The sequence below is a fragment of the Thunnus albacares genome, chromosome 22 (assembly GCF_914725855.1).
Source record: "Thunnus albacares chromosome 22, fThuAlb1.1, whole genome shotgun sequence".
Taxonomy (NCBI): Eukaryota; Metazoa; Chordata; class Actinopteri; order Scombriformes; family Scombridae; genus Thunnus; species Thunnus albacares.
In genome coordinates this window covers 1,740,490-1,756,708 of record NC_058127.1, presented here as the reverse complement: position 1 = coordinate 1,756,708, position 16,219 = coordinate 1,740,490, and the positions used below count along the sequence as shown (strand labels likewise).

Below are 16,219 nucleotides of genomic sequence, written 5' to 3'. Positions count from 1 at the left end.
ATGTGTTAAATATGCAAAGATGTGTAACAGTTGGAATATTTCCACTTTTGAATATTCTGTCGTAATTTAGGAAGAGTTATAAAGTTTTGACCTGAACTCCCTGCAGCTCCTCATGAAAACTAGAAGGTGTATGCTGCACTCTGCTGGACAACACTGAAATGCAAATGTTGATTTTAATGTGACAATTTCAACAGTTATTAATGACTGTCTCAGTCTCAGTTCACTGCAAACTATAAACTACTGAGTGCATGTTATGTTCTGAGTGGTGAATGAGTGAATCAGGGAGTGACTTTGAACACAGACCAGCCCACAAGCCCACTGTGTTCACTGGAATCCAAGTCCAATCCAAACGCACCACTTCTGTCAATCAAATAGCAAGCGAGAAAGCAAAGTTTATTTATATACAAACACCAGTTACAAAGTGCTTCACAGTCAAAGAAATAAAATAAAATAAAATCAGAATAAATAAAAAACAAGACACCAGATAAATTTATGAAGAGAGCAGATAAAATGGACAATTAACATAAAATAGCACATACTAGCCAAATGCCTGTCTGAACAAATGGGTTTTAAGCTGCTTTTTAAAAGAGTCTACATTATCCAAGGACCTTAAGCTTGTTGGAAGACTATTCCAAAGCTTAGGGGTGGAAAGCATGATCCCCCCTGGTCTTAAAATGTGTATGAGATACACTTAGAAAGCCCTTGGTGGAGGACCTAAGAGCTTGACTAGTGGTGTAGGGGTGCAGAAGGTCACTAATGTACTGTGGAGCCATGTAGGGTCCTATTAGTGAGCACCTAAATTGTAAAATGAATTCTAAAATTTACTGGAAGCCAGTGCAGTGAGATTAAAATAGGAGTTATATGTGACCATCTGTTGGATCGTGTTAAAAGCCGAGCAGCAGCGTTTTGGACAGTTTGTAAGCGTTGTATGGAAGATTTATTAAGACAGGTAAAAAGAGAGTTACAGTAGTCCAAACGTGATGAGATAAAAGCATGTATTAACATCTCCATTTCATTTCTTGATACCAGAGACCAGAGTTTGGCAATGTTTCTCAGGTGAAAGAAACATGATCAAATTTGCGTCTTAACGTGCGCTTCAAAACTCATGGATTGGTCAGAAATTACACCAAGATTGCGCAGGCAAGACCGGGAAGATGAAGATAAAGCACTAAGGTTCTGCCTGATAGCTGACTGAAGATTATCAGGGCCAAAGATCAGGACTTCAGTTTTGTCTGCATTCAACTGCAGAAAATTGTGTGCCATCCAATTCGTAATTGCGTTTAAATAGTTGTTAAGTACAGAGAGTTTGTGAAGCTCATTAGGTTGAAATGAAAAGTAGAACTGGATATCATCAGTGAATAGTGAATAAATACATCATATTCATCAAACTCCCACACTGCAGCAAATTTTTGATCAGTTTTGATGTATTTTACATTAAAAAAGAGCAGCTGTATCTCTCCTGCTATTTGGTCTGATGAATATTTGTCCATAAATGACGTCTGCTGAGTACACTGCAGCTGGATTGCTCTCTGGAGAAGAAGAAAATATTCTTATTATTACTGCAAGTACTGTGACTGATGCAGTACTCCTTCTAGAGCTACTAGAACTGCTGCTAGCTCAACACTTTTAATACTAATATTCATAGTAATGATACTGCTACTGCAACTCATGTCTCATGTTTCATTTAACAGCAAATGGAGGGAGAATGTATTCAGTGAAATTGGAGATAAAGCTAAAGGGAAAACTATAATGAAGTAAGTATAATATATATATTCTTTATATTAAACATCAGAATAAAGTTCAACACTCAAGTAAAGTGTTTAACAGCAAAACTTCATGAACTAAAGAGTATTAGACACTGAAGTTGCTGTTAATAAATGTGTCTAACAAGTCTGTGAATATTGACACTACATGTTAATGTACAAAATATATATATAATACTATAAAATACTAACGTCAAAAAAGGTGAACCTCAAATCTCAAATGCCAAGAGAAAAACGACAAGTTGTGGTTCTGAAAACAAGTTTGTACGTCTATATTTGTCCTCATTAACACATTTGTAACCCTGAACCAAAACCCCTTAAACAAAGGCTTCATCCTCAAACTGTCCTTCAAAGAAGTGAAGCAGACAAAATTACCTCATTTTCCCTCCTCACTACAAAGTCAAAAACTCTAACAGGTTTTCATAAAAATAGAAATATAAGGGCACAAACACAACAGCACCTGTGCTCCGTGTGATTGGCTATAGATGTGATGTTTGAATATCACTGTATGTGTAGTCATCCATGATGTCGTCTTCTCCAACTTCTACTTCAGCAGCTGGAATGAACCAAAATGAATAACACTATAATTTCTAAGAATCCATTTAATTTACAGACTGTTTACATTGTGCAATAGTTCAATCTGCTGCTATTATTCCAGCACTCAGCACTACTATGCAGGGTACAAACTGTTACAGTCATATGTAGGGTAAAGTGCATGTTTCGAAGGCAGACAGCACAAACCTCAAACAACAGACCAGCTCTTTCTTCAACCCCCCAGGAATGCTGACCAATAATATATAAGTAAGAGTCCCAAACTCCTCACTGACCAGACCTGATCTAAGGAACCCCCCATCTCCTATATGGTCACCAAACCAGACCACTGACCCAAACCATCTTTGATCCTTCAAGCTACAAGAGCCAGCAAGATGGGAAGACCAATTCACACCCCAGCTCATAATACTTATGTACTTTTACTGCAATACTTTAACTACATTATATATATATATATATATATATATATATATATATATATATATATATATATATAGCAACATATGAAATAATAATAATAATAATAATAATAATAATAATAATAATAATAATAATAATAATGATAATAATAATGATAATGATAATAATTTGATGCACCTTCAGAAACACAGGTTCTGTCAAGAGCTGACACAAACATTTGAACAATAAAAGCATGTTCCAGGTGATTCTCAAAACTCTCCTCTTCTGTTTACTGCTGCATATCAAAGTTATCTCCTCCAGCCACATCACACATCACACAGCATGATGCAGCAGCTTTACTGACCCCTGCAGGACAGTTTTGTTATTACAGCAGCAAAACACAGGAAGGAGAACAAGTCAAATCCCCCCCAGGAGAGTTTATCCAACCTTCAACACAAATTTAATTGTTTCAATAAAGAATATCTTCATCACAGGCTGAGAATGTCTTAATACAAGTCTGTAAGATGCTATAATGACATGAGTGTATTAAAATGTCCAGACTAACTCCCATGCAGTAGTTATTGACCACTTTCTCTATTTCAACACTGTTCATTCCTCTGAACACTTGTGATCACTTTCCTGTGAACTGCAGAACAAACCACACAGCTGCTGCATTGACCCACGCAGAGGAAACACTAGTTTTCACTGCTCTGACTGAACAATTCAAAGAGTTTGATGTCACATCAGCGAGAGGTACAATGAGACAAACATCTCTTCACTGGCTGCTCTGTGAGTACAACCTGTCTGTCCAAATTACAATAAGTACATGTTTATCATGTCTGCTGTGTTGGAGAAGAACAACAGAATAATAACAGCTGGAAAGGTTCAAATATCATAAAAACATCTGGATCAATAAGATTTTATTGAGTAAGACGTAACTAACATTACCGACGGATGAAATTCATTACATTCAGAAAATATTTGTCACTTTACACTAATGCAACCTTTAAGAGCAATTAAACACTTAACGTGTATTTTGATGTTTGATTTGATGTGTTTTTGCTGTTCTGTGTTTGTTCAGTGTTTCCTTCAAGTTTCCACTAAAATGAGCCTGGTACTTTCCCTCCTTGGGCCTTATTCTCATAATTGTAGCTGTTCTGACTGTGGATCATGATAACTCTTGTTGTAGAGATTTATAAGTGTTGTACATGTGTTCTTAAATTCAATACAACTGACAAACACATTCATATTTAGAAAATCATGATAAACTCATCTTCAGTCTGGACGATACTGTGAGTATTGTGTGTGGACTCTTTGAATTAAAGAGTTGTTCTGTGTGGTTTCAGTAAAACTTCAAACCAACCTGAGTTTCATTTCTCTTTAGTTGTGAGCTCACTGCTGTGCTGCACAACAAACCAAGGTTAGTAAACTTCTTCTATCACAGTCTGAAAGCCACTGATTCTGTCTGGCAGACCCTGAGAGGAAAGTTAGAGCTGAAGACAGAGCTGGAAGTCTAACAGGAGAGACTTTAAAGTTTAGACTCATGATGATATGAAGGCATGAAATCAGATAAACGTTTTGGTCCAACAGGTTGATGCTGAGTCTCTCTGTCCTCACTGTCTTGCTGCACAGACTCAATTTCTCTGCTCTTTATCACTTCATTAAAGTCTAAATGTCCCTCAGCATTTGTCTCTGTAGAGAAGTTGAAGTCTTTAAGATTGTATTTGTGGTTTCAGATGTGCCATATTCTTATCATCCACCATCAGTTCGCACATACATCATCTTCCTGTCAGTCAACCATTGTGTGTGGGGCAGAGTCACTTGCTGCATATCCTGTACAAATGTATTTTCAGCCTGTTGTCTGGACGACCAGCACAGTGTTTGGACGTCACTTTGATTCAGTTTGGTTGGCTCAGTCATCGTCCAATGAGAGCTGAGAGCCACAGAAGGAAAGTATTGAGAGATGGATTAACATGTTACTAGTTTACATCTGTTTTTAATGGGATTTTTTGACAAATTCTTCATATATATTAAATATTAATATAAATGCTTAAAAGAGGAGGATGTTTGAGTTGTATTGGCTCTGACTGACAGATATCTTAGAGTTTCTCAGTCAGCTGTGGTTTCGGATATTTGCTCGGCTCAACTTTGAAGCTTTTTACAAAAGTGTATGTCTATGTGCTGCTGTATAGTTAACACAACAACCCTGTTTACCACTGCTTCAAGAGGAAATTAAACTGCAAGTGATCATTAGGAATTTGACTTTAATCTGTTCTCCATCCAGCTCATCTGACTGTGAGTCCCAGCAGCTCTCAGATGTTTAAAGGAGAGTTTGTCTCTCTGAGCTGTGAGGAGGACGACAGCTCTGCTGGATGGACGCTGAGGAGGAACACAAAAAGAGAAACCAGAGCTGAGTGTGGAGTTAAATGGGGAACATCAGCTGGTTCCTCTTGTAACATCACTGACATTGACCCACTGGACAGTGGAGATTACTGGTGTGAGTCCAGAGAGGGAGCAACCAGTAACAGCATCAGCATCACTGTCACTGGTAAGATCAGACTGTGGAGTTAGTATTGATGAAGCTGAGTGTAAATGATGAAATGCTGTAGTTTGTCTCTGTGTTCAGATGGATCAGTGATCCTGCAGAGTCCTGTCCTCCCTGTGATGGAGGGAGATGATGTCACTCTGCACTGTAAAACAAAAACCTCCAACCTCCCAGCTGATTTCTATAAAGATGGCTCCCTCATCAGGACTGAGCCTGCAGGTCACATGACCATCCACCATGTTTCCAAGTCTGATGAAGGCCTCTACAAGTGTAACATCAGCAGTCATGGAGAGTCTCCACCCAGCTGGATCACTGTCACAGGTGAGGAAGTTACCTTTGATTTCACCACTTATTTCATCCACATGTTGACCTGACCAGGTGAGATTCTCTCTGCAGATAAACCTACAACCACAGCCCCGCCCACTGTCTCAGCAGCCCCGCCCCTTGTCTCAGCTCCCTTCCAGCTTGTGTTCAGACTGGTCTGCCACCTAGTCGTGTTCTGTCTGTACTTCATCTCCACTCTCATCATGGTGTCTTTATATCGGCACAGGTCCACAGGTAACACTCTGAATCATTCATTCGGCTTACAGACTCTCAGCAACTCAATCAATCAATCAATCAATCAATCAATCAATCAGGTTCATGCTGGTTTGGATGATTGACAGTTGTCTCTAACAGCTGATAAATTATCTACATTTTTTGACCTGCTCTGACTACAGGAAATTACCTGCCTGTCTCCATGGTGATGACCACACTCACCCAGGCTGAACAGGGATTTGATGATGACTGTGATGATGTCATCACATCTGTCACCACAGAGCATCACTTCTGAACTGACCAGATGTGACTGATGAAACGTTCCAGTCAGAAACCTTTATGCTCCTTTCTTTCAACATATATTGTCAATGCTGACAACATATTTTATTTTACATTCTTTATTATTATTATTATCATTATTACGCCCATTTTTTGGACAATTTTGTTCTGTTCAAATGAATTGATGGAATGTTCAAAATTGACACATTTTCACACTCTTTCATGCATTTTCAACTTTTATCTATTCATTCATACTTTAAACCACAAACTTCATTCTAACTTTGAAATGTTTCACATCTTTAATAGATTCAAGGTATTATTCAACTTTCAAATCCCATTAAAACTTTTCAAAATGTTCAACTTTGTTTGAACCTCAGTTATATGGAAGTCTATAAGAGAAACATTCAAACCCACTCATCTTCAACCTCTTCCAAATCATTCATACATTCACTTGGAAACTTTATTCGAACTGTAAACAGGTCACAAGACTTGGTACTTTCTCACACTAAATCAACATTTTCATATCATCATACTTTTTACACAATCGAATGATACATTTGTGCGTGATGTCATTAATGGCATCAGGCCTTAATATGTTATCAAAAATATTGAACACATTATCCTCTTACTCCCACAGCTTCCACTCTACAAGCACAAATTATACATCAGAATGTAGACAAATGTGTCCTCTGTCATCCAATGTTTCTTCTATTAAAATACGACTCACACTTTTTGAATGAATTGCCGAAACGGGCAGAGAATGCTGTCTAAGAGTCTCTTTGACTCCAGTGTTATCTGAGCTGTGAATCTCTTTGTCAAAAATAAAGATGATGTTGATATATAAATTGTCATGACTCCTTTATTTTAAATCATACGGATACATATCATACATCAGTATCACCATTGAAGTCTCAATTCACTCGAAATGATTTTTTTTTTCAATGTGACTTTTAGTTTTTGAGTTATAAGAAGTTGTTTGGGGCCTAAATTTGGCTGACCTGTTTTAAAGGTTTACTCCACTCAAATACTACTTTCTGTCTAACAACTTAAAGATTTAAAGGTTTAATACACCCAAATACTACTTTATGTATAACTTTTTATAGTTTTAAAGGACACACACGCACCCACAAACACATGCACAAACTTCACTCACTTTAAAAACTTTGCACACTTCACACACACACACACTGTCTTCATCACCTCTCCCCTCCTCCCTCCTTCTTTTTCCCCTCTCCTCTTCTTCCTCCTCCTCCTGCTTATCCTCCTAATCTCTCCTCTTCCTCTCTCTTCCTTTTTCTCCTCCTCTTTCAAAGAATCTAATATTTTAATATTAAAGCCCTGACGATCACTGTAGGTTAACAGGAAACTAGTGATGGACCTAGATTCTCAAAATAAAAGTGCTCATAGATCAACTCTTGTCAGGGCTTAGACCTCAGCTGATCATTCATTTTTATTCCAACAAAGACAATTAAAGGAAACCTCACCTTCTTCTCAATACACTTAAGCTCATTTAAGTTCTTACTCTAAAACTGCCAATGGAACTTCTTTCATTGCTCAGTCTATATTTTGCATCCTTCATCATCACCCCACTTTTCCAACTATTCATACTGCTTCAGTTGCCTTTTCATGCATTTTAAACTCTTATGTACTGATTCATACTCCAAACCTTAAAATGTTCCACATTTTTCATACATTAAGAGCTTCATTCAACTTTTATATACCATCCATACTTTTTGAAAACACTGTTGATTGAGATTTCTCAATTTGACCAGCCCGTTTCCCACTTTTCCAAATCATGGAATAATCCCAATTCTTGACTTCCTCCCATAGTCATGTCCGCGTTGCAGACCGACGACGTCATCACGTCAGGCCACGTCGCCATCTTGTCACACACACACACCCACTCACACACACATGCATTCACCTGCATGTGTTCAACCCTGTACATAGGTCTTTCTGTTGTGCTTTGGTAGAATTAGATTTTAGGACAGTTGTTTGTTGAATGACGAATTTGTTATCTTGGCTAATCTTGCTAAGTTTAATAAATACTGTTATGTCTTTAAAGAGAAGTAATTTTGTCATTATTGTGTCTAACATATTGTGAAAAGTGGCTGATTGAATGAGTCAGAGCTCAAATTCAACCCTTCTTTGTTCACTCTTGAATGTTGATATCTCTCAGATATTAACATTCTAAGTGAACTCTTTTATGAGACCACCTTCTTTGGTTATTGGTCCCAGTTTCCAGGTGGTGCCCCGTGATTGTTAATTCATATTAATAATTCTATTAATTGTTATAATTAATTGTTTATCATTGATAATTGACAATTATTGCAAATAAACAACTGTGCTCCTCACAGATCAGATCAGTTGGTGCCCGAATTATTGACTGATATTAATAATGTCTTGATTTCATAATTCATAAGTATCTATAATAATTATAAATTATTACTAATAACCAAATGCACTCCTACCCACCTCAACAACTTCCTGATTCAGACTGAGAGAGGGGAGGAGGTGCTGCAGAGTTTTAAAGTCTGCTTACACATATTCAAATTCCAGCTACATGCTCCACTCTGTAAATGCATCACCATTTTGCTGTCTCTACTAGCTGGGAGAGGCCCGGGCCTTTTGTGGCCACCAGGATTTCATTTTAATTTGACAGTTATTGGAGTCACAGAGTTGCAGTAAAGAATGTCATAAACTGGTTACACCTCATTCCACACTGATGGATTTTAAAACCTACTTTGCTTTTGAAGTCTGTAGTTACTCTTTAAGCCCTCTGGGTTACCACGTGACCGTGTTCTTCACCTGGATGGTTGCCATGGTACCAATCTCAGGTGTAGTTTCTCTGTGACTGGTACACTATGATCAGACACCAGGATGAACAACAGCAACAGATCCTGGTCAACAACTTTTACATTAATTTCAACAGAAAGAGCAAATAACCATGAATCCAGCAAATACTGCAAAACACTTGACATCATACTTTATTTATAAAAACAAGCACATGTACATTTCCCAAACAGTGTGTTCAGACTCTGCTGCATAAATGTGTAAAAATCATTACAGTAAGAAAAGCTTGATGGAAGGAGAACCGTAAGAGTTGGCTTTGCACTTAAAGAATAATATGTTTCAAACACAATCCAATCTGTCTGACATACATTCAAAAATAATTTATCATCACTTATCCATTCAATCACTGTGTTCAACTCTGTGTTTAACACTGAATTTGATAAACTGTAGCTGTCATCATGTATGTTGTTGACTGTATACATGGAAATATGAGCCTCCTTTAAAACAAGATGTAATTCAATAGATGTGTGTTCAGAGCAGACCAGAGAGCAAACTGACAGTATTAACAGAGCAGTCGTTTCTTTGTGTGTTTGACAGACAGCTGAAAATATTCAGATTCACAGAAAAAGAAATATGGAGGATGCATTTGAAAAAAGATGGACACGTTTACTTTTAGAGCTAGTCTTCAACAATTCTGTGCTGAAGGGTTAGCAGAAACAGTCACAGAGAGATATTAGATGAACTCAATATTAACTGAGGAAGAGTCTGTTTTAAGAATGAGGACATTAATTCTTGAATATATTAAGAATATTAAATATATATAAGTAAATGAGCAACTTGTACTATGACCATCTATCTATCTATCTATCTGCTCTGACTTTTACAATGACATTTCTTCTTAAATCATGACTTAAGCAAAATCCTTAATTAAATAATTGTATATTAATTGTTTTCACATGGAAATAATAATAATAGCCAATTAAAATAACAACAATAATAATGTTTAGTATGCAATATGTACACAATAACCAAACCTTCTCTTGTTATGTCAAGATACTCCTTTTGACCCTCTGGCTCAGGTGACCTCACAGAGAACACATGCAACAAACAACATATTACAAGCTATTTAACTAGCTGGCGTCACTTTATTGGCTGAGGACCTTCAGTTGTTAGGCTACACTTTTATAAACACCTGGAACACAATATGTGCAATTAAGATACAAATGTGCTTCTTACATCTTGTTTCATAAGCAATTACCTTTACATCAACATTTACAACTACATACTACATTTATCTGTAATCCTGCAACACATGAGGATCCACAGGTATTATATTTATATATGTTTTGTCTCATAAAGATACAAATAATCTCTAGGGTTGTGTAAATAGCCCATTCATTCCTGTCAGAAGCCTACTGGTCATGCTTATATGCCTATAAGCATTTTTGCTGCCTGGTTTCTTCCCTTACTGATGATTAAAGTGATCATAACGCCTTATGCGCTGATACTTATGTTCCTAATTTGATAACATAGCCTATGGCGCTTTGTTGACAACTGGACATGGTAAAGGTAAAGCAGGATAATCAAGTTCATAATCATACATAACAAAAGTAAAGTTCAAGCACAAATCATTCATTCATATTGCTTGTTTTTGTTTATTGGCAAACAATTATCAGTTACATATTCAATCAGAATCTGTTTTATTAGCTAGTGCAAACATACAAAGAATGTGTCCTGATGTTTGCTCCCAAAAAACACAATGCAGAAGAATAAAAATAGACAAACGTAAGCTGATAATAATGATAATATTAATAATTGTATAAGCAAAGTAATATTAAGATTAAATTGAAATGTTAAAATCTATTGACAGACTGGAATAACAATAGTTTTGAAATGGGTTATAAAACTTGAAATATTGACTGTAGAAATGAAATATGGACTTTGCTATGCACAAAGAAATGAAGTGTATGAAATATATGAAGAGCAAAGACTGTGACATGTGCATAAATAATTCAATTATGTGACAGTGCAGGTTGAATGCAATGCACAATGTAAAGTCCAGTGAAATATATGGAAGTAAGTGCAGGGATTAAATGAGGAATGTGAAATGTAAAGTCCAGTTTGATAAAACCGTCTTCATTCCGTTTATGTGGCCATGGTACAAGAGTTGATGCAGTTTAGTGTAAATGCAGGTTAGGGTTAGGGGAGAGCATTGTGTTGTAGGTGGAACTGGTGCGTCTAATATTGTCTTACATTTTAGATATCTGTTGGTCACCTGCTTCCTCAGCAGGATGGAGAGGTGAATTCTTCTTATTTCTTTTATAGATCATGAAGATCACAAAACCAACAACAACAATCACACCTGCAGCAAGTGACAGTCCAACTACCAGTCCAACATGTCCTCCCATGTTTCCATCCTTGTCTCCTTCAGTCCGGGTGTTTCCAGCTGTGTGACCTGCAGAGCAGAAACAGGTGTGAGGTATCAGCTGTCAGGTAGGTGACGACTGAAGAACTCTTCAAACTCATGTCAGACATTATCTACTGAACTCTGATCACATCACTCATCTCACCATCAACACCTTTATAAACACAAACACCTGATCTGTGATGAAGCAGCTGCACTTCAAACTCACCTGAGTCACTAACTGTCAGGTAGGTGGTGTTCATGAGCTCAAGTCCATTGCCGATCACAGAAACACGACACTCGTATGTTCCAGTGTCGTTGATGGTGACGTTCTTCAGAATCACAGAAACCTCTCCGTCCTTCATCTCTGGATCTCTCAGCTGCACTCGACCACGAAAAGATGGATGCTGGTAGTGTTCATATGATCGATCATCTCTGAAGAAGAAGACATAGTCATCTGTCTTCAGGTCAGGTCTGCTCCACTCTAACACTGTGATGGCTTCATCTCTGGGACTCTGACACTGAAGAGTGACATCATCTCCAGGCTTTGGTTTCATCTCTGAAAGATTTCAACAAAAACAAACTTAGTGATACTTTCATCTTTAAATTAAAGTAATCGTTAAATATAAACTGTCAGTGTCAAGACAAATATGAATAGGAGACAATAATTATGGACAAAACTAACATCAGTTATTATGTTAAATTTCAGGTGTGAAGTGTTGTTCACTAATTTGTGATCATTGCTCAGACATGTCATTTAATTAAACAACTTAATCTCTGTAAATTTAGGTGAAAATGCTCCTAAAAGTGAATTTAGACATCAGGTCCATTTTTAAGAACCAAAGTGTCAGTAACAGCTGAGCTTATCTGATAAAATGTTCTATAATCAATCCAAACATTAATCTTTGAAATTAGTGGGAGAAACATTCACTATTTAATGTCAATTATACATTTATATATCTGCAACATCTATTGTGAAAATCTATCATATGTGAATTTTAAATATTAATTTTACGATCAGATTTATATACATTTAAATTAAATGTAAAATATCTCTTAGAGAAACAGAGAAAAAAAATCAATACAGTTTTGGTTTCAGGAAAGTTATTTTTTGCAGTCAGACTCTATATGTGTGTATGTGTGTGCACATATGTGCATATGAAAGAGATAAGAGAGATGAACATACACAACTGTTTATTTTGGTCGTCTGATAAAAAGAAAAAGTTCCTACTAAAGTTAAAACCGAACCTACGGCCTTGTTTTTGACACTGAGGCAGCCAGCAGTGGACTGTTTGTGTTGAAACATCCAAATGCTTCAACTAGTAACTGCGCATTTAGCAGCAGAGTGAAACACACCAGACCTGTTTTACAGCAGAAAGTAGAAGAAAATGTGCTGCTGTACTTACACAGTAGTAGTAGTAACACAATACAAACTGAACAGCAGTAAATAACATGTATGCTACCTATAAATGTTCACTTTTTTTTGATACTACTCATTTGTGTTGACTCAGTTATAATCACATTTTTGAGACAGTAGCTGACTTTGTTTGACCTTGTTAAGGGCGTTACCTGACATGGCGAAATAAGGAAATACCCATTTTCTATTTTCCCTACTTCAAACAATCATAATATTACTTACTTATTTGCATTATATGTTTTTGTCAAAATCTATACCATATTGTGAACATACTGTCAGTTATTGTTGAAGAGCAACACTACATGGACAGAAAATCATCAAATCTTCTGTGTACATAAGTGCATACGTAAGTACATACATTCACTTGTCTCAATCAGACAAACATGAAATAAAGTTGAATTAAAGTAAAATATCAATATAGATAAAATAAAAAAATCAAAATATCCAGAAACAGCCCATCACACACATATAGTGTATACACACACACACACACACACACACATATATATATGTATATATATATATATATATAATGTAAAAACAAACACACAGAACATACCTTTAGCGTTAGATACCGATGGAAATAAACTGTAAACAGCTAAAATGTATAAGATGATCATGGCGGCAGAGCAAGACGCAACTTTGCTTTTCTTTGTGTCGAGTCAAATTGACAACGTAAAACGTAAAACGTGACTACAGAATCAGGCCACCATATGTGGGAGGAGGCACAAAATGAGCATCACGTGTTTTTCTTACCGACATGCTTAAATCTATACAGCTTTGTCCTCCTTTGCTTTCCTTTCCTTTCCTTTCCTTTCCTCTCTTCCTCATTGACTTACTTGGGTTTTCATCTGGTTTTTAAAGCTTTACCGGTCGGTCAGTTTTCCCCCCGACAGCTACCAAACTTCATGTGCTACCGTAAGCCATGCCACCAAACGCTCATTGAATGGTTCCTTGACCCGCCTTCCCCTTTTTGCCCAGAGGACTGCAAGGACTTTTTCTGGGCTGGTGGTACCATTGTCGCTCTTAATTTTAGTCTGAATTCATTTTTGAAGTTTTAGGAATAATAATAATTTTAGAAAATTATTGTTGCACTTTTTGGGGTCTCCAAACCGAAATCTCCCATAGGGCACTGACATAGTCAAGGTTAGGGTTAGCTGAACATTCAAGCAATGAATGTTTGCAAATTTCTGGTCAATATTTTGTACATTTCATCTCATTCTTTTCAATTTAAAATTTAAACCTGTAAATATTTTCTTTCTTTATCTTTCTCTATTTAATTTGGGATTACTTATTGTTGTATATATTTTCGACTGTACTGCCCTACAGCACCAAACTACTTGGCAAGAAACCTGGTTCTGATTCTGAACAGTTTAAACTAGGTTAAAACTTGTTTGAAGAGAAAAAGTGCTTTTGGAGATTGTTAAAACTCTTCCTTTCCTACTGTTGTCAGATCTGTGTGACCTCACCTCCTGTTTGATCAGAGTCAGCAGTCCATCACATCCATCCAGATCTCCACTCCTTCACCCCCACCAGTGTCCAGACTCCAGGGTCCCTTCACAGCAGAGGCTACCAGCATGTTTTAAGTCAGCTGTGACTGTACCTGTGCTTATGAAACCAACCCAAGCTGTCTGAATGACTACATACCTGTTAACTACATACCTGCTTTGACATCTGTCATCCTGAAAATCTTGAAAATCTGAATGCCTGGTATGTAACCATCTCCCCAGTGTTGTCCTAGGGCCTTATCAGTTTGCATGTAGAGCAAACAGGTCTGTTGATGATGCAGTTTCATTGTTCCTGTACTCTATTTTTCAACACCTATAGGCCTGTGACACCTATGCAAAGGTTCCGTTGGTCAATTACAGTTCAGCTTCTAGCACTATTCTCCCAACCAGGATGTCACTGTGATTATTAAATCACGGTAAAAATCCCATGACTGTAGAAAATCACAGTACCCATTGATTACCATGATTGTAGAAACTCACAGGAACAATCTCACTACTATGAACATCGTGTTCACTTTATTAATATTATTGTTATTTTTTAATTTATTTATTTGTACAGTAAAACAAAACAGCATAAACACAACAACAAAGGAGAAGAAACAAGTTGTGCAGGTGAGATTTAGAAAACCCCTAGAGGCTTATGAAAGGAATCTCACCTCATTACACATTATAAGCAAATACAAAAGTCACTTGATCCACAAAAATAAGCAAACAAGCAGCCGTAGAATCAAAAAGTAAACATAAAGTAGGCAGCATAAATCAAGCAAAGACATAAAATAAATAAAATAATGTAATGAGGGTGTGTGTGTTTTGGTGTGTGTGTGAGTGTGTGTGTATATGTGTGTGTGTGACCGTGCATGCGAGTGTTTGCACACTTACCGAAGCACACTTGTGTTCAGTAAATTCCTTATGACAGAGAGAGAGAGAGAGAAAGGCCATTCTCTATTATTATTATTCCGCCCACTTTTTTTTTGTTTTTTTAACTCCTTCCACATTATTCAACCTACAAACCTTCCATTCAAACATTACAACATTCAACTCAATAAGGACATTATGGCTATTACTTTTCTGATTCATACCCTTCATACTTTTCAAAATATTCAACATTTTCCAGTAATTTTGCTCCATTCAAATGAATTGATGGAATGTTCAAAATTCACATATTTTCACACTTTTTGCATTTTCAACTCTTACTGATAACTATTACTGATTCATACGTTAAGCTACAAATTTCACTCTAACATTTAAATGTTCCACATCTTTAATAGATTCAAGGTATTATTCGACTTTCAAATCCCATCAAAACTTTTCAAAATATTCAACTTTGTTTGAACCTTGGAAGTCTATTAGAGAAACATTCAAACCTACTCATCTTCAAAATCTTCCAAATCATTCATACATTCACTTGGAAACTTCTTGTAAACAGGTCACAAGACTTGGGACTTTCTCACACTAAATCAACATTTTCATATCATTCATACTTTTTACGCAATCAAATGATAAATTTGTGAGTGATGTCCACCCTCCACTGGCTCATGTCCTACCTGTCAGGGAGATATTTTAGAGTATCTTGGAGGGGAGAAGTGTCCAAACTGCACAACTTATCCACAGGGGTTCCTCAAGGGTCAGTGCTTGGTCCCCTTCTTTTCTCATTATACACCACCTCACTTGGCACAATCATCCACTCCCATGGTTTCTCATACCACTGCTATGCTGATGACACCCAGCTCTTCCTGTCATTCCCACCGTAAGACCACACAGTCTCCGCTAGGATCTCTTCATGCCTTGCCTATATATCAGCATGGATGAAAGAACGCCACCTTCAGCTTAACCTCTCTGAGACCGAGCTCCTTGTCATACCAGCCAGTCCCTCGATACAACAAAACATCAACATCCAGCTCGATTCAACTCAACTCATGCCAACAAAATCTGCCCGGAACGTGGGTGTCATGATTGATGACCAGCTAACCTTTAAGATTCACATGGCCTCAGTCGCGCAATCATGTCAATTCGCCCTGTACA

General features: G+C 37.0%; 1 protein-coding gene across 1 annotated transcript in view; it reads left to right on the top strand.

The window, feature by feature from the left end:
- LOC122974207 (Fc receptor-like protein 5) overlaps positions 1-6,204 on the top strand; it is a 310,470-nt gene extending 304,266 nt beyond the window's left edge. The window contains exons 4-7 of the mRNA XM_044342178.1: positions 4,999-5,262; positions 5,341-5,580; positions 5,656-5,817; positions 5,979-6,204. Coding sequence (XP_044198113.1) covers positions 4,999-5,262; positions 5,341-5,580; positions 5,656-5,817; positions 5,979-6,091 — 779 coding nt within the window. The 3' untranslated portion in view covers positions 6,092-6,204. The remainder of the gene's footprint in view (positions 1-4,998; positions 5,263-5,340; positions 5,581-5,655; positions 5,818-5,978) is intronic.
- The last annotated feature ends 10,015 nt before the right edge of the window (positions 6,205-16,219 follow it).